Genomic DNA, 19,887 nt, shown 5'->3' with positions numbered 1-19,887 from the left:
CGCTCGCTCCCGATGCTCCGCTTGCTCTATACAGAAAGGGGCGGATGGTTTTGTGAAAGGGCCGGATATGGTTAGAAGAGGCATGGTGGTCAGTGCTTTAAGATAGGCAGTGTTTTTTTGAAAGGGGCTGCTGAAGATCACATCCGCCCCTTTGAGAAAAGCACTGCCCATCATAAAGCACTGGCCATCATGCGGCATCTTATAACCATATCCGCCCCTTGCTGTATTGAGATCCGAGCATTTATAACCATGTCCGCCCCTTTGAGAAAAGTATCCGCCCCTCGCTGTATAGAGCGAGTGAAGAGCGGCGTGTAAAACCAGCCCCGAACATCGGAAGCGAGCGCCGTGTTCATTGCGGATGCTCCATCTACAGCTGACAAACAGCTGTTAAGGCTCTGCGATTTCCGTGCCCTCTGCGCATGCGCCACACCTTTGCAGTCGAGGCTGGACCCTATCCGATAGGCGAACCATCTCGACAAAACACCGGCTCTGTGTACTAAATCTAGCAAGAGAAATTATCCAAATGCCACACACCAACATGCCCAACAGTCACCTTAGTAAAGCAGCCTCAGCCCAGCTCTGTTCAACCTACTCTGCCAACGTGTTTCGTCCTGACCACAGGGCTTAAGCCCCATACACATTATTAGATTTTCTGAAGATTTTTGTCTTCAGATTTACCAAAACCATGTAGTGCAAGGGCCTGCCTGATTGCATACAAATTGAAACTCTTAAGGTTTGACCTCATATTATATGGTTTTGGTAAATCTGAAGACAAAAATGTGCAGAAAATCTAATAGTGTGTATGGGGTCTATTAGTCATGGAGGTCACGAGTAAGCCCTGTAGGTGGGTGAAACGCATTGCGTTACCTGGACTGAGCAGGGCTCGGGCTGCTTTACTAAGGTGACTGTCGGGTATGTTGGTGTGCCGCGTTTGGAACATTTCTGTTGCTTAAAGTGGAGGTTCCATCAAAAAAACTATTTTGCTTTAAACTGTAGCTTACGACTAAAAAAGAAAAAAAAAAGAACATTTTTTTTTTTACTCATTTGGAAATGCCTGTTTCTATGCGGTCCCACGAAATCTGCCTTTGAAACTACCTAGGATTCTGACATCATCTCCCTCTAATGCTCCTGGGAAATGTGTGTCATCATTTCCCAGGATGCAGTGCGCTGTCCAATTATCACTCCCCATCCAAGACTTCCAGGAAGAGATAGGTAGATTCACAAAGAGTTAGGCCGGCTTATCAGAAGATAAGCCGACCTAACTCTGAGGCCCCATACACACCATAGAATCTATCCGCAGATAAATCCCATCAAATGGGTTTCTGCGGATAGATCCTATGGTGTGTACACTCCGTCGGATATTTATCCGCGGATAAATCTCCCCTGGGATGGATTTCCAGCAGATGGATATTTGCTGACATGCTCAACAAATCCATCTGCTGGAATCCATTCCAACGGATGGATCCGCTCGTCTGTACAGACTTACCGGATCCATCCTTCCAAAGGGATTCCCCGCACGCGTCGTAATGATTTGACGCATGCGTGGAATTCCTTATATGACAGCGTCGCGCCCGTCGCCGCGTCATAATAGCGGCGACGGCGCGACACGTCATCGGCAGAGGATTTCAGCGCGGATTTCAATGCGATGGTGTGTACACGCCATCGCATAGAAATCTTCTGAAATCCTCGAGAGGATTTATCCGCGGATACGGTCCGCTGGACCGTATCTGCGGATAAATCCTCTCGTGTGTATGCGGCCTGAATCTACGCCGGCGTTTGTTTAAGTGTATTCTCAAACAGAGATACACTTAAACAAAGCTAAGATAGGCCGGCTTGCACCGTTCTATCTTAGCTTGCAATGTTTCTGTTGTCCACTAGATGGCGCTTCCATTGTGGCCGGCGTAGATTATGTAAATGAGGGGATACGCCGTTTCACGAACGTACGCCAGGCCTACACCGTCACATTACGTCGTTTCCGTAAGGGATAGGCCGCCTAAAGTTATTCCACCTATGAGGTGGAATAACAATGTTAAGTATGGCCGCCGTTCCCGCCGCAAGGTTCGAATTTTTTACGTTGTTTGCGCAAGTCGTCCGCGAATCGGGATTTACGTCGTTTACGTACACGTCGAAATCAATAGGCCCATACGGCCTACTTAGCCGCAATGCGCACTGGGAAATGTAGTCGCCCGGCGCATGCGCAGTGTCAAAAAACGTGAGGTCAAGCCTCATTTCCATACAACACGCCCCCCCTCCAAGTCATTTGAATTAGGCGCCCTTACGCCCGCTCGTTTTAGGCTACGCCGCCGAAAATTAGCAGGTAAGTGGTTTGAGAATCACTACTAGCCTAACTAATTTACGGCGGTGTAGCCTAAAAAGGCTAGGCTAGGCCGACCTAAAGTTAGGCCATTGTGCAGATCTGTGCAGTCATCCAGAGTGAGAGTTTTGCTTCCTGTAATAAAGACCGCTCACTGCTGCTCTCTCTTCTTGTGCAGGGTGACTGGTCTTGTCTCCGCCCCCTTCATGTAGTTTTCTACAGGCAGCCTGTAGTGGGTGGGGCCTGCTGGGCCCCTCCCACAGCTTTGCTGTCTCTCATTGTGCAGGGAGACTGTTCTTGTCTCCGCCCCCTGCTGCCGTTTTCTACAGGCAGCCTGTAGTAGGTAGAGCCTGTTGGGCCCCTCCCACAGCTCTGCTTTCTCTTCTTGTGCAGAGTGACTGGTCTTGTCTCCGCCCCCTCCTGTAGTTTTCTGTAGTGGATGGGGCCTGCTGGGCCACTCCCACAGCTCTGCTCACTGCACTGGTTATGTACTACACAGTGATGATGTCACAGCTCTTTTAAAAGGTAGAGCCTGCTGCACCCCCCTCCCCCCACAGCTCTGCTCTATTTTCATTGTGCCGGGTGACTGGTCTTGTCTTCGCCCCTCCTGCCGTTTTCTACAGGCAGCCTGTAGTTGGTAGAGCCTGTTGGGCCCCTATTGGGTCTTGTCTCCACTCCCTCCTGCCGTTTTCTACAGGCAGCCTGTAGTGGGTGGAGCCTGCTGGCCCCTCCCACAGCTCTGCTCTCTCCTTGTGCAGGGTGACTAGTCTGGTCTCCGCCCCCTCCTGTAGTTTTCTACAGGTAGTCCAGGGCTCGACAAATCCCAGGCGCCAGGTCGCCATGGCGACTAGAAAAAGGGTTCTGGCGACTTGGCTTGGAAGGGGCGCCATCTGGTGGTGAGCCGTTGGTATTACAAGTTAAGCATTACAAGTTAAACAACAATTCTAATGTAATTTTTCACTATTTTCACTGCCATCTTCTTCCCTCTAATTAGAACCCCCAAACATTATATATATTTTTTATCCTAACACCCTAGAGAATAAAATGGCGATCGTTGCAATACTTTCTGTCATGCCGTATTTGCGCAGCGGTCTTACAAGCACACTTTTTTTGGGAAAAAATTACACTTTTTTTAATTAAAAAATAAGACAACAGTAAAGTTATCCCCATTTTTTTTAATATTATGAAAGATAATGTTACGCCGAGTAAATTCATACCCAACATGTCACGCTTCAAAATTGCGTCCGCTCGTGGAATGCCGACAAACTTTTACCCTTTAAAATCTTCATAGGCGACGTTTAAAAAAATCTACAGGTTGCATGCTTTGAGTTACAGAGGAGGTCTAGGGCTAGAATTATTGCTCTCGCTCTACCAATCGCGGCGATTCCTCACATGTGTGGTTTGAACACCGTTTACATATGCGGGCGCGGCTCACGTATGCGTTCGCTGCTGCGCGCAATCTTGTCGGGACGGGGCGCGTTTTCTGGCTCCTAACTTTTTTAGGAGTTGGGCCCCTCCCACAGCTCTGCTCACTGCACTGGTTATGTACTACACAGTGATGATGTCACAGCTCTTTTAAACGGTAATATCTGTTTTTTTTTGCATTGGGTACACACAAAGCTGATTTATATCCTTTGTGGCTATTGAAGAATATAATTAAATGAAAATATTTGCGCTCGGAGTTCAGCTTTAACAGAAAATGCACAGTAATTCCTTTCCATCCCGTTTTTGGGCAACCATTCAAAGCCCATTCTCCATTGCTTGTCAGGCAGAACCCAAATCTGCATAAATCACAAATACATGTGTCACAATAGCGCGTCAGCCCACCGCGATTATACACCGCCGGCCAGTGACTACTGTACTAGAGCCCGGGCGCTGTCACTCACAGCGTGATGACTCCATTATAGACCTGCAAATCAATAGCCTTGTGTGTGAATGTGGTCTTCATTAGGTCCAGGGTGAGACAGCACTGTGCTGGGAAATGAATGGCTCTACCACTCATCAAAATTCCCTTATAAGCCGAGCGCAGCTGAACGGCGCCGCCTCATATAGAAGTGATCATGGGTTTTAATGATAACGAAGAAAAGGCTAATTGGCCGGAATGCCTCGTAGGAGCCGATCTGTTTGGTAACTAATCGCTTTATAAAATATTCAGGTCTTTCTTTTTTCTTTTTTTATTTTTATTTGGCTGTACAGTTAAAAAAAAATGACTGGCTAGTATGCGCCCCATTTACACGTGTTGGCTTGTTTTTGGTGCATTCATCATACTCTTTAACTGCTTGCCACCCTCAGATATACGTCTGCAGCATGGCACGGGCAGGCAAAAGGGCGTACCTGTACGTCCCCTTTAACCACTTAAGGACCGCCTCCTGCACATATACATCCTCTTTAAGTGCCCAGCCGTGGGTCGCGGCCAAGTCGCCAGGACCCTATTTCTAGTCGCCATGGCGACCTGGCGACCGGGATTTGTCGAGCCCTGGCTTAAGTGGTTAACCACTTCCCGACCGCCGCATGTATATGTACGTCCACAGAATGGCACGTACAGGCAAATGGGCGTACAGGTACGTCCTTGACTTCTAGCGGGTGGGGGGTCCGATCGAGACCCCGCCCGCTACATGCGACGGTTGGATTCCCGCGGGGAGCGTTCCGGGACAACGGCGTGGCTATTCGTTTATAGCAGCTCCGTCGCGATCGCTCCCCTGAGCTGAAGAACGGGGAGAGCCGTATGTAAACACGGCTTCCCCGTTCTTCACTGTGGCGGCGTATCGATCGAGTGATCCCTTTTATTAGGGAGACTCGATCGATGATGTCAGACCTACAGCCACACCCCCCTACTGTTGTAAACACACACTAGGTGAACCCTAACTCCTACAGCGCCCCCTGTGGTTAACTCCCAAACTGCAACTGTCATTTTTACAGTAAACAATGCATTTTTATAGCATTTTTTGCTGTGAAAATGACAATGGTCCCAAAAATGTGTCAAAATTGTCCGAAGTGTCCGCCAGAATGTCGCAGTCACGAAAAAAAATCGCTGATCACCGCCATTAGTAGTAAAAAAAAAAATAATTAATAAAAATGCAATAAAACTATCCCCTATTTTGTAAACGCTATAAATTTAGCGCAAACCAATCGATAAACACTTTGTGATTTTTTTTTTTTTTTTTTTACCAAAAATAGGTAGAAGAATACGTATCGGCCTAAACTGAGGAAAAAAAAACGTTTTTTTTATATTTTTTGGGGGATATTTATTATAGCAAAAATGAAAAAATATAGAATTTTTTTCAAAATTGTCGCTCTATTTTTTTGTTAAAAGCGCAAAAAATAAAAACCGCAGAGGTGATCAAATACCACCAGAAGAAAGCTCTATTTGTGGGGAAAAAAAGGACGCCAATTTTGTTTCGTAGCCACGTCGCACGACCGCGCAATTGTCAGTTAAATCGACGCAGTGCCGAATCGCAAAAACTGGCCAGGTCCTTTAGATGCCTAAAGGTCCGGGTCTTAAGTGGTTAGAAAGCGGATGTTTTTGCGGGTGTGAGCGTGATCTCCATGAGCGCGCCCTCGTCTCCTGCGGACTCGATCGCCGCGGGCATACCGGCGATCGTCTCATGGAGAGAAGTGTAAACACAACATCTCCCCGTTCTGCCTACTGACACTGTCACTGATCGTGTTCCCTGTCATCGGGAACATGGTCAGTGACGTGTCACAGCAAGCCACGCCCCCCCTACAGTAAGAATCACTCCTTAGGAAACACTTAAACCCCTACAGCGCCACCTAGTGGTTATCCCCTTCACTGCCAGTGTCATTTTCACAGTAACCAGAGCATTTTTATAGCACTGATCACTGTAAAAATTACAATAGTTACAAAAATGTGTCAAAAGTGTCCGCCATAATGTCGCAGTCACGATAAAAATCGCAGATCGCCACCATTACTAGTAAAAAAAAAAAAAAAAAATATTAATAAAAATGCTATAAAATGATTCCCTATATTGTAGACGCTATAACTTTTTTATTTTATTCTGACTCGGTTTGCGTGTGTTGTCTCGCAACACAAGCAGAATTCAAGCTAATGGGGTGTGCAGTACCGCATTCAGAGACGTTTGGAAGTACACGGAAATAAACATTCTTGGGTGTTTCTGAGCCTTTCTGAGGGTGTCCATGGTCAGCCCAGCTGCCCCTAAGCATTTCTGAGGCTCTCCGGTGCCCCCACTCACACCTCTGGCCACATGAGGTATTGCATGCCATTGAAGTCTATGCAGAAACAAATTATTTTTGTTTCCTTTGACTTCTATGGGGAAACTCGCTTTGCTATGCGAGTGCTTTGGATTACAAGCATTCTCCTGACCAGTTTTGTCAGAAATTACATTTTCAAAGGGCACTACAGGGGGAATATGTGAGGAGGGGGGTGGAATCGCGACCAACTGCCCACCCCAGTAAACCCCCAGTGATGTGAGAGGTTTAGTGACCCCTAGTACGCCTTTCAAGGATTGTCTCGGAAAAGGTCTTGAAACCGCTGTGAGTTTCGGTATTCTAGCCAAGGTGCCCATGTTACCGAAAAATGCTCTATTCTGTCTTGGGCGGTACAAATCAACTCCTCCATTGTTGCTATCTGGTTAACCCGCAACACCCATTCTTTGGTGGAAGGGGGCGACTTGGACCTCCAGTGGACTGGTAGGCAGAGCCTGGCAGCATTGAATTGTTTTACTAGTAATGGTGGTGATCTGCGATTTTTTGCGGTATTGCGACAGACAGACTTTTGACACTTTTTTTTTTTTAGACTATTGGCATTTATAAAGTGATCACTGCTATAAAAATGCACTGATTACTGTGTAAATGTCACTGGCAGGGAGGGGGTTAACACTAGGGGGCGATCAAGGGGTTAACTGTGTTCCCTATTGTGTGTTCTAACTGCTATAAATACGCACTGATTTCTATGTAAATGTCACTGGCAGGGAAGGGCTTAACACTAGGGGGCGATCAAGGGGTTAATTGTGTGTTCCCTCAGTGTGTTCTAACTGTATGGGGACAGGCTTGACTAGGAGAGGAGACATATCGCTTTTCCTACAAACAAGCAATATGGATCCTCTTCCCTGACAGCACAGTTTACACACACAAATCCTCGCGTTGGCGCTCGTGCACGCGATCGCGCCCGCCGGCCACGCGCATCGGGTCCCCTGCCGAGCAGCGGGTGCCCTCTGGTGGCCGAAAAAGGGAAGGTTGTACCCGTATGGGATTTCGCCCAGGGGAGCCATTCGGGCCACAGTCTATCTGCGTGAGCAGGTTGGGAACCGGTTAAAATTTACCGTATTTATCGGGGTATAGCGCGCACCCCTAAAGTTGCCCGAATTCCTGTGGAAAAAAGTTTTTTTGTACTTACAGTTTTGGTGTCTTGCGCGGCGTCCATCGGCGGCCTCGTCGGGTCCGGCGTCCGTCTGCGGCTTCGGGTGTCCTCTTCGTTGGGTCCGGCGTCCTTCTGCGGCGTCCTCCCCGCTCGTTTCCCGCGCCGAGTTTGAATACTGCGCCGACATATACCGAGCGCAGTACACTCGTGTATCGTCGGGCAGGCTCGGCAACTCTCGCGCTGACGTCCTGTACGCTCAGGACGTCAGCGCGAGAGGCGCCGAGACTGCCCGAAGATACACAAGTGTACTGCGCTCGGTATATGCCGGCGCAGTATTCAAACTCGGCGCGGGAAAGCGGGTATCGGCGTATACCGCGCACCCACGATTTTGCCCTGATTTTCAGGGCAAAATAGTGCGCGGTATACGCCGATAAATACGGTAATTGAACTAATAAGGAAAAGTCCACATTTGGCTTGAATAATTCACAGCGACGTTTCTGTCTTTGCGATTGTTCAAAAAATCAGATTCACGAGTCTCTGGGGTCCTTGGTATAAAATGTACACAACGTGAATTATAATCCGGTTATTGAATCGCTGAAAGTAAATCTAAGCCAGGCAAGCCTCCCCCTTTCTCTTCCTGATGGTGGACATTTGTTCAATTCTAATATTCTTCAACGGTTCTTTTATTTTCTTCGGCCCCTCCTCTTTTTGATTTCTCCGTTACGTTTTTATTGAAATTCAATAAAGTAATTTCTCTGGTTTTATGGCAGGAAAGACGAGCGAGGGATCCGTAGGAGGATTCTTCTTACTGGAACGGTGAGAGGTGAGAAGTATGGTTGTTATCTGTTAGAGCCGGAGCCATGGTAGAAAAGCCAGTTTTGGGCACGTAGCCCGCAGCATGACGCACGTGCCATCCCTGCGACCAACAAGGCTTCTAAGGGCACGTTCAATCACAGCAATTGTAAGGCGGTAAAATCTTGTGGTTGAGCCGCGGTTTGCCTGTTTGGTAAGCCTGCACTACCATGTTGTAACCGCGTGCATTGCATACGGTTGCAGGGTGGTTGTGGCACGGCAAATTCGATGGGGGGGCAAGTATTACAGCCGTGGCATGTGTACAACCTCCTCCAGCTGCTGTGATAAGTTAAAGCTGTATTCCAGGAATGAAAATGAAGGCACACGATGGGCCAGATTCAGGTACAAATACGTTACGCTGCGACGGCGTAACGTATCCCATTTACGTTACACCGCCGCAGGTTTACAGCGTAAGTGCCTGATTCACAAAGCTCTTACCTGTAAACTTGCGGCGGTGTAACGTAAATCCGCTCGGCGCAAGCCCGCCTAATTCAAATGGGGCGGGCACCATTTAAATTAGGCGCGTTCCCGCGCCGAACGTACTGCGCATGCTCCGTCCGTCAAATTACCCGACGTGCATTGCGCTAAATGACGTCGCAAGGACGTCATTGGTTTCGACGTTAACGTAAATGGCGTCCAGCGCCATTCACGGACGACTTACGCAAACGACGTGAATTTTAAAATTTCGACGCGGGAACGACGGCCATACTTAACATTGGCTAGGCCACCTAGAGGGCAGCCTTAGTTTTATGCGGCGTATCTCGACGGAAACGATGTAAATTTAGAGCGACGGGTAAAGCGTACGTTCGTGAATCGCCGTAACTAGTCATTTGCATATTCTACGCCGACCGCAATGGAATCGCCACCTAGCGGCCGGCCTAGAATTGCATCCTAAGATCCGACGGTGTAAGTCAATTACACCTGTCGGATATTAGGGCTATCTATGCGTAACTGATTCTATGAATCAGGCGCATAGATACGACGGGCGGATCACAGAGATACGACGGCGTATCAGGAGATACGCTGTCGTATCTCTTTTGTGAATCTGGCCCGATGAGTTAAGTCTAAGAAGGTGCATGGCCTCTCCTGGGCTTATCTCTATTATTTAGATCTGACAGTTTTATTGCACTCCCTGAAAGAAGGCTATCTGTGCATTTCCAGGAGCCCAATGCTGATGCTTCAGGTCTAAGCATCTTCAACATTCGAGTTGGTGCAGCTGCTATGGCCAACCTTCCCTCCTCCTGCCCAATCACAGAAGCCTTTGTATTATGTGAACTCATTCACAAAATACAAAGGCTTCTCTGAATGGGCAGCAGAGGGAAGGGGTGGGCAGAGCTGCTCTGTGTCAGTGTATTTAAGACACGTGGTCACTCATTAAAATTAGAATAAAAGAGGTTTAACCTTAAACTACGTAAAGGGTTCTTGACTGTAAGAGCGGCAAGGATGTGGAATTCCCTTCCATAGGTGGTGGTCTTAGCGGGGAGCATCAATAGTTTCAAGAAACTATTAGATAAGCACCTGAACGACCACAACATACAGAGATATACAATGTAATACTGACATAGAATCACACACATAGGTTGGACTTGTGTCTTTTTTCAACCTCACCTACTATGTAACTATGTAGAGCCGTAAACCTGCCAGATATGCATTTGGTGGGCACTGATAAGGCTGCATTTGGTGGGTACTGGTGAGGCTGCATTTGATGGGCACTCATGAGGATGCATTTGGTGGGCACTGGTGAGGATGCATTTGGTGGGCACTGGTGAAGATGCATTTGGTGGGCACTGATAAGGCTGCATTTGATGGGCATTGATAAGGCTGCATTTGGTGGGCACTGATAAGGCTGCATTTGGTAGGCACTGGTGAGGTTTCATTTGGTGGGCACTGATAAGGCTGCATTTGATGGGCACTGGTGAGGCTGCAGTAACTACCGCTGTATATAGTTTAATGTTGTTTTTGAAGTTTGAAAGTTTGCATGCGACCCTTCATGGGCTATGATAACCTGTCCAGTGGCCCTCAGGTAGTTTTTTTCTCATGCAGGCAGCGTAACCACTGTACTTTGCTTTGACTTAGTATCAGCCTCTTAAAGTCCCTGTACAGCAGAGCTCAGACTTGGGTGGGAGAAGCAGCACAGCTAGCCATGTAGTTTTGCTGCAATGTTAGGATTGTGTTGATAGGAGGAGAGAGCAGAGTGATATAGAGATGAGGACAGTCTGCTGCTTCTTCTTTCACTGTCCAGTCACAGGCTGGGGGAGGGACAAGAGCCGCATGTCCTCTGTCCTGCCAGATAGGGCTTTGCTGTGTGGCAGAGCTGTGTAAATCTCAGGGGCTGGATGGACATAACTACAACTCATTTGGCAAGTCACCAGCTTCTTCATATGTATTTAGCGGCTTGTCTGGAATTTTAATTTACGCTCTTAAACCTTTTTTTTTTTTATTATTAGGCCTGTCCCCGGCGCTGGGAGTCCACAGGAATGTCCTTGTCATTGGAGGATGCTTCGGAATCTTGCTGGGAAGAGAAATCAGATGGACAGAGAGACACCACACCAGGTGAACGGACACTCTGGTACAGATAGATCTTTGGTGTCAGTGGAATTGATACTTGTAGGGTGCATGATTGGGGGTATCCTCGTTTTGGGGGGATATCTTCCTCTAGAGCAGGGGTCTCAAGCTGGCGGCCCTCCAGCTGTTGCAAAACTACAAGTCCCATCAGGCATTGCAAGGCTGACAGTTACAAGTATGACTCCCAAAGACATAAGACTTTTAGTTTTGCCACAGCTGGGGGGGGGCCACCAGTTTGAGACCCCGCCTCTAGGGGGTGTCCTTCATAAATGAGTGAGATAGAGCCATACAGGGGACTTTCAGCTAAACCACACTGGATACATTGAACGGAAAGAAAAGCCCAAATGCCACACACCTACTAGAGCCCAGGTATCATATGGGTAAAAGCCCCTTCAACGCATTTCGTCCCATCCACAGGGCTTAGTCGGCACTCTGCACAATATTGGATTTGATTTACTAAAACTGGAGAGTGCAAAATCTGGTGCAGCTGTGCATGGTAGCCGATTAGCTTGTAACTTCAGCTTCTTCAATTAAGCTTGCGCCGTCCTATCTTAGATTGCAATATTTCGGATGGCTGCTAGGTGGCGCTTCCATTGCGGTCGGCGTAGAATATGTAAATAAGTTGATACGCCGATTCACGAACGTACGCCCGGCCGACGCAGTACTTTTACGCCGTTTACGTTAGAGATAGGCCGCCTAAAGTTAGAGCTTAGCCCTACATGGAATAGTAATGTTAAGTATGGCCGCTGTTCCCGCGTCGAAATTTTTACGCCGCTTGCGTAAGTCGTCCGTGAATCGGGATTTACGTTGTTTACATCCACGTCAAAATCAATAGGCCCGTGCGGCATACTTAGCCGCAATGCACACTGGGAAATGTAGGCGCCCGGCGCATGCGCAGTAAAAGAAAAGCGTCAAAAACTTAAGGTCAAGCCTTATTAACATAAAACACACCCCCCGTACACACATTTGAATTTGGCGCCCCTTACTCCCGCCCGCTTTAGGCTACGCCGCCGTAACATAGCAGGCAAGTACATTGTGAATCATGTACTTACCTCGCTAACTTACGGCGGCATAGCCTAAACACGCTAAGCTACGCCGCCGCAAGTTTAGGCATCTACGTGAATCTACCTAATAGTGTCTACAAACTATGGGAAAGATTTATGGCATTTAAATGGCGTTTTATTTTTTTTATTAGTAATGGCGGCGATCTGCGATTATATATTTTTTTTTAGGCGGACAGGTCGGACACATTTGACAAATTTTTGTAACCATTGACACTTACAGAGCAATCAGTACTATAAAAATGCACCGATTACTATGTAAATGTCACTGGCAGGGAAGGGGTTAACACTAGGGGGCGATCAAGCGGTTAACTGTGTTCCCTATTGTGTGTTCTAACTGTGGGGGGGAGGTGGACTGACTAGGAGAGATGACAGATCATGTGTTTCTACTTTGTAGAAACACACGATCTGCCTTCTCTCCTCTGATAGTACGGGGATTTGTGTGTTTTACACACACACAAACCCCTGTGCTGCCGGTCGTGCACGTGATTGCTCGTGGCTGGCGGCCATTGCCCCCCGCCGGCCGCATCGGGTTCCCCGCTGTGCAGCGGGCGCGCACACACTCTGGTGGCTCTCCTGGGCGAAGCCGTATATGTACCGGATTTCGCCCAGGAGAGCCATTCTGCCGCAGTAAATCTGCGTGAGCCGGTCGGGAACCGATGAAACCAATCAGCCATAACATTATGACCACTGACGGGTAAAGTGAATAACATTGAATTTCTTGTTCCAATGACACATGGAAAGTGGGTGGGATATTTTCAGCAGCTAATGAACATGTTGTCTCTGAAGTTGATATGCCGAAAGCAGAAACAATAGGCAAGCATAAGGATTGGAGTGACTTTGATAAGGGCCAAATTGTAACGGCTAGATGATGGGTCAGATCAACTCCAATACTGCAGTTCTTGTGGGATGTTCCCAGTCGGCAGTGGTCAGGACCGACCAAGAGTGGTTCAAAGAAGGAAAACTGGTGACAGGGTCATGGGCGGCCAAGGCTCATGGGGAGGGAAGGGTGGCCCTTGTAGTCCTATCCAATGGAAGAGCTACTAGAGCTCAGATTGCTGAAAAATGCTGGTTCTGATAGGAAGGTGTCAGAACTAGTGCCGGGACATGGTGATCCAGAGCCCAGGGCGAACATGCCAAACTGCCCCCATGTGTCCAGTCACAGCTGATCACATGTAAACAAGCTTTCCGTTTATCGTAATTTCTTTCCTCACGCGCTAACCGGCAAGCGTGACAAAACATTTACACTGATAATCAGGGCATTGATCATCAGTGTCCTGATGATCAGTGCACCCCCAACAGTGTCCATCAGTGCCGGGTATAAGTTCCTACTCATCAGTGCCTCCTCATCAGTGCAGCATATCAGTGCCTCCTCATCAGTGCAGCATATCAGTGCCTCCTCATCAGTGCAGCATATCAGTGCCTCCTCATCAGTGCAGCATATCAGTGCCTCCTCATCAGTGCAGCATATCAGTGCCTCCTCATCCGTGCCTCCTCATCAGTGCAGCATATCATTGCCTCCTATTCAGTGCAGCATATCAGTGCCTTCTCATCAGTGCCCATCAGTGCAGCATATCAGTGCCTCCTCATCAGTGCCTTCTCATCAGTGCAGCATATCATTGCCTCCTCATCATTGCCCATCAGTGCCTCCTCATCAGTGAACTTATTTGCAAACTTTTATAACAGAAACTAAGAAAAAAGAAAGATCTGTCTCACAAAATTGATAAACCTTTCATATGAGTACAGTGTTGCATGAACCTAGAGGTGCACCGAAATGGAAATTTCAGAACCGAAACGAAACCGAAATAAAAAAAAATGTCAGACCGAAACCAAGACCGAAAATGACTTTTATTTTTTTTTATTTTTTATAATTGTATGTTAAAACACCTCCCCCACAATCACCTCCTGCCCCCACCATTCCCTGCCACCATCACCTCCTGCCAGCTCTTGCCGCCATCACCTCTTGCCACCATCACCTCCTGCCAGCTCTTGCCACCATCACCTCCTGCCAACTCTTGCCGCCATCACCTCCCGCTCCCACCACCTCCTGCCACCATCACCTTACCCACCCCCTGCCATGGTGCCACCATTACCTTTTCCACCATCACCTCATGCCCCCACCACCTCCTGCCAGCATTACCTTCTGCCACCATCACCTCACCCACCTCCTGCCACAGTGCCAGCATAACCTTCCACCATCACCTCATGCCCCCACCACCTCCTGCCGCCATCACCTACTGCCACCACCAGCTTCTTTATTACCTTAAAGCTGGACATGTCTGTGCTGGGCTCAGGGCTGTGCTGTGCTGTACAGGACTGGGCTGTCACGGCTCCGTCCTCTACCTATGGCGAGTGCACTGCACGAGCCAACGAGTGTCACTGCCAAAGTGTCACTCCTGAGTCCTCCTGACTGATTAAAAAAATTATTTGGTATGGTGTTCCCCTTAAAATCCATACTAGTTCCAAATCAGATCCAGGTCCAAATCAGATACGGTTCAAAACGCATCCAATTCGCATATACAGTGTCCCTGAGTTCTTCCCAAAGCCGGGCTCGGGAAAGCTTGTATCCGCTCGGCCGGGCGGCGAATGCGCAGTTACGTAATGGCGCCATTTTTGAATAGCAGATCGAGTCAGGAGAACTCAGGGACACTTTGGCAGTGACATTCATTGGCTCCTGCAGAGGACGGAGCCGTGACAGCCCAGCGGACATCTTTTTTACGGGTTCCCGATGCCCATTATTGGCCATTTTTGGCCATGACGCCAAAACAGCCATTTTTGGCCGATATGTATCGGCACCGATATATCGGTGCATCCCTACATGAACCTGCAATTGTCATTCAAAGTGTGACAGTGCTGAAAACTGTAAATTGGTCTGGGCAGGAAGGGGGTAAAAGTGCTCCAGTATTGAAGTGGTTAAGCAACACAACTTGATCACCTCCCTGCCCTCAGCCTGTGATTGGACAGTGAGATCAGCCCTGTGGTCTCTCCTGTAAGCAGGTTTCTTATTGGCACATTTGCATACAGCATACCTGATTGGCTCCTAGTACTGCCCCTCACTCTTCCAGCCATAATGTGTTGCCGGTATATAAAATGTATATATGGCCAAATATGAGATAAGCAAACCCAGACAGGGAAAAGGGGGTGGGGCTAAGATTATCACGAATATAAAAAGGCTCCATTATTATACAGGCACTCTGTAGGGAAGCTTGCTGATCATTGTAGTTCCTCCTGTACTAGGCAGCCTGCAGGTTCCCTGTGTCTGATTTACAGTAAAGAAAACTTCTAATTAGCATTAATGAATTCAGTTTCTCGCAGCATTCCACATTCTGATGAGCATAATTGCAATCTGTTCTTATTATCCACTGCTAAATTCTGCTTGACTGCAGATCTCGACGGAGGGCCTTGTTAATTCCACCGAGTGACATTTAAACAAAGAAGTCGTTTTAAATAATTGATGTCTTTGTTTATAAAGTTTATCCTGGGTAGCGATGTCACGGGACACATTGTTAATCGCCACCTGAAATATGAAGTCACGGCGCTCAGGTTAGGAAACTCTGCTCTAATTGCAGTACGCAGCAGGAGATTGTTTTATTATGGAGGGAGCCTGGATTGCTAAAATAGCAGAAACGAATGGTTTTGTCTGCTTTCCCTTGCAATGCCGGGACAGCTAATGAGCAGATCTGACACCCTTACTAAGTATGTGTCCATGCACATGGCTAGGGATGAGCGGGCTGATTCTTGGAAATTGAAGCTCAGTTCCAGGCTAAACTTAAATTTTTGAAAAGGTGCTTCAGGTGCAGCAAGCACCTAAAGTGGAACCTCATTCAAGAAATGGAGTCCCACTGGTTCGTCCCCCCCAGCCTGTAACTGAGTTAGGCTCCGTTCACACACTGTATATGCGAATTGGATGCCTTTTGAACCGTATCTGATTTGGACTTGGATCTGATTTAGACCTAGTATGGATTTTAAGGGGAACACCATACCAAATATTTTTTTTTAATTGCGTGGGGGATCCCCCCAAAATCCATACCAGACCCTCATCTGAGCATGCAGCCTGGCAGGCCAGAAAAGGGGGGGCAAGCAAATACCCCCTCCTCTTCTCCTGAACCATACTGCCTCCCCCAAAAACACCTTGGCCCAGATTCACGTAGGGCGGCGTAACTTTGTGTGGGCATAGCGTATCTTATTTACGCTACGCCACCGCAACTTAGAGAGGCAAGTGCAGTATTCACAAAGCACTTGCGTCTTAAGTTACGGCGGCGTAGCGTAAATGGGCCAGCGTAAACACGCGTATTTCAAAGTAGGCAGGTCGTGGGCGTGTTGTATTTAAATTAAGCGTGACCCCATGTAGATGCATGGCCGAAGGAACCAAAGGAAATTTACGCCCTAAGATACGCCGGCTCAATGCCTGTGACGTGAATGTAACCTACGCACAGCCCCATTCACGTACGACTTACATAAACGACGTAAAAAGATACGCTTGTTCCGACGTCCATACCTTGCATGGGCTGCGCCACCTAGAGAGCAGCTTTATCTTTACGCCGGCGTATGTCTTACGTAAACGGCGTAACTAATTGCGATGGGCGTACGTACGTTCGTGAATCAACGTATCTACGGCATTTGCATATTCTAGGCGTAAATCAACGTACACGCCCCTAGCGGCCAGCATAAATATGCAGCTAAGATACGACGGCATAGGAGACTTACGCCGGTTGTATCTTAGCAACAGATAAGCGTATCTCAGATTGAGAATGCGCTTATAGATACGACGGCGCCGCATTCGGACTTACGACGGCGTATCTACTGATACGCCGTCGTAAGTCTTTGAGAATCCGGGCCCTTGTCCCCATGTTGATGGGGACAAGGGCCTCTTCCCGACAACCCTTGTCGATGGCTGTGGGGGTCTGCAGGCGGGGAGCTTATTGAAATCTCCAGATCCCGGCCCTCTTATGTGAATGAAAATGGGGTACATTACTTACCCTTGCGACATCATCCACCCAGTATGCATCTGTCAATGACGTCACACAAGGGGTGGGGCCATCTGGTGATGTTTCTGTGGCCCTGCCCCTTAGTTATATAAGAACTGTCAGACAGCAGGAGCAAGTAATTGGTACAGAGGCTTTTTTTCTGGTCTCGGCTGCAGCGTTCAGCGTGATTGATGCTGGATCTACACTGAGAACATGTCTTGTCGGAAATTGTCTGTGTTTTTTGTAATTATTTTGACAGTTTTTTTTTTTTTTGGGCGAATGAGTAGGCCATGCTCATTCACGCGGGGGGAAGGATCCAATAAGCCACCCGCCAGCAGACCCTCACAACCACTGGCCAGGGTTGTGGGGAAAGGCCTCCTTGTCCCCATCAACATGTGAACAAGGTGCTTTGCTTTATGCTGCATGCTCGGATAGGGGTCACACCGTTTTTTTTAGGCATGGGGTTCCCCTTAAAGATGAAGAGGACCTTTCAGTGTCACTTGACAGGCCTGAACACTTCAGAAAAGGTAAGTATAAAGGTAAGTATAAAAACAAAAATAGCATAAAAACTATGGTGAACAGGGACCACAAAGGCAGGAGAAGGGTTGAGTAAGAGGGAACGTGATAAAGGCCAGTTTAGCTTTAACCTCTGCTAGGAAAAGTTGACTTTTGACTCTTACACCATACATATTTTTATTTTACACCTTATTTTTTTTGTTTTGGCCTTAGTTGTCATTTGGCTGTCCATTTCTTTTGTTGCAGAACGATTAATGGACCATCCAGATGGCCATTTGGCACCAGAAGACTCCCCGACTCCTCCTTGCCCTGACTGCGGTCGGACGTTCCAAACCCTTCGGGCCCACAACCTTCATCGGCGCAACCACACTGCCGACCTCTCCTACACCTGCAAAGTCTGCGACACAGCTCGGGCCGGTGCTACAGAAGGCAGCGAAAAGCCCTATGCCTGCTCTCATTGTGGACGCCGTTTCTGCTGGTTACTAGCCCTACACAGCCATCACGAACAGCAACATACGGGACAGCGAGGCTACCAATGTTCGCAGTGTGGCAAGCAGCTGTCCAGCCAGCCAGCATTCCGTAGACACCAGCAATCTCACCGCAAAGACAGGACATGCATCTTCTGTGGCAAAGCTTTCAACTGCTCGGCAAAACTAACAAGGCATATGCGTATTCACACAGGGGAACGACCCTATCAGTGTCCAGACTGCCCTCAGGCGTTTACGCAGCTTGAGACCCTCCGTGTCCACCAGTGGACTCACGAGGATCCCAAACCCTACCAGTGCAAGGACTGCGGGCGAAGGTTTCGGGCTCAATGCACTTTCGAGAAGCACAGAAAGTTACACATTTCACGGAAACCGCACACTTGTCCCGTGTGCGGCAAAACCTTTTTCTTCTCCTCTCGCTATAAGCGCCACTTGCGTGTTCATACAGGGGAAAAACCCTTTCAGTGCCAGCAGTGTGGAAAGCGCTTTAACCAACGGTCTAATTATCAGCGGCACTGGGCTATTCATGTAGGCAAGAGGCCATTTCCATGTGACTTGTGCGAAAAGAGTTTCAGCCAGGCATCAAATTACCGGCGGCATCTGAGAACTCACCGCAAGGAACCGGATAGGTGGGAGGAAAAGGGGGACTTTAAATGTATTGAGTGTGGGGTTCACTTCCAGCATGAAGGTGGGCTGCATGAGCACTACATACAACATGCCAGAGGGGAGGTGAGACCAGTGCACTGAGTCGTTGTCTTTCCCGCTTCCTGTACACCCTATTTAATGTTCTGTACCACCCAGAAGGATATTTCAGGTCTGGTGCCATGGACTTCAAAAGACCTACAGGGTCACAAGAGACAAATTAACAGACAGGTGCTAGAGCAGTAGAAGTCCTCAGACAGATGGTCAGAGCTGCCACAAACAAACCGATCCAAAACAGATTTTAACTATAAGACAGGTAAGAAGGTCCAGGTGCTTGCCAACCACCCATATTCAGGGTAGAAGGTCTGAGTAGTGGCCACCCAACCATATTTAGGATCAAAGGTTTGGGTGGTTGCCAGCCACTTATATTCAGGATGGAAGGTCTGGGTGGTTGCCAACCACTCATATTCAGGGTGGCTACCCAACCATATTCAGTATAGAAAGTCTTGGTGGTTGCATACTAAAATCTGTGTGTCAATCACCAAACCATATTCAGGATGGAAAGTCTGGGTGGTTGCCAGCCACTCTTGTTCAGGGTGGAAGGTCTATGTAGTTGCCAAGCACTCGTATTCAGGATGGAAGGTCTGGATGGTTGCCAAGCATAATATTCAGCATGGATGGTCTGAGTGGTTGCCAACCACTCATATTCAGGGTGGACGGCCTGAGTAGTAGCCACTAGAGCTGCACGATTAATCGCGGAGAGAATCTCGATTCTCCCTGCCTGCGGGATGACCCGCGATTCTTCTGTTTCACGGCCGGTTCCACGTAACCAGCGTGGAACGCAAATAACGCCGATATCGGAACCGATGTCAGCAGCCTGCGCCGCTGGATGGATGCCTGGGCTTCTCTTGCAGATCTGTACAACTGTAGTGTGTATCCATGCGCCACCCAGTGGTTGCCGGCGGTACTGCTTCTGATGTATTTATCTTTCTCACAGTTCTGTACAACTGTGTGTAGCCATGCGCCACCCATGGTTGCTGGCGGTACTGCTTCTGATGTATAAAAAAAGAGACCAGTGATGTGTCTATAATGTTAAAGACCATATAACTCCTATGAAAAAAGCAGAATCAAAGTTTGATTCTGCTTT

The 19,887-nt window shown here is 48.2% G+C and overlaps 1 protein-coding gene across 1 annotated transcript in view; it reads left to right on the top strand.

Moving 5' to 3' along the window:
- Window positions 1-19,547, top strand: part of LOC120916395 (oocyte zinc finger protein XlCOF26-like) — a 32,623-nt gene extending 13,076 nt beyond the window's left edge. The window contains exons 2-3 of the mRNA XM_040327350.1: window positions 10,952-11,057; window positions 17,860-19,547. Of these exons, the coding sequence (XP_040183284.1) occupies window positions 10,982-11,057; window positions 17,860-18,845 (1,062 nt within the window). The 5' untranslated portion in view covers window positions 10,952-10,981 and the 3' untranslated portion in view covers window positions 18,846-19,547. The remainder of the gene's footprint in view (window positions 1-10,951; window positions 11,058-17,859) is intronic.
- Window positions 19,548-19,887: the final 340 nt, after the last annotated feature.

The sequence above is a fragment of the Rana temporaria genome, chromosome 10 (assembly GCF_905171775.1).
Source record: "Rana temporaria chromosome 10, aRanTem1.1, whole genome shotgun sequence".
NCBI classification, from domain to species: Eukaryota; Metazoa; Chordata; class Amphibia; order Anura; family Ranidae; genus Rana; species Rana temporaria.
The sequence above is the reverse complement of the archived record's forward strand: the minus strand, read 5'-3'. Positions and strand labels throughout refer to the sequence as shown.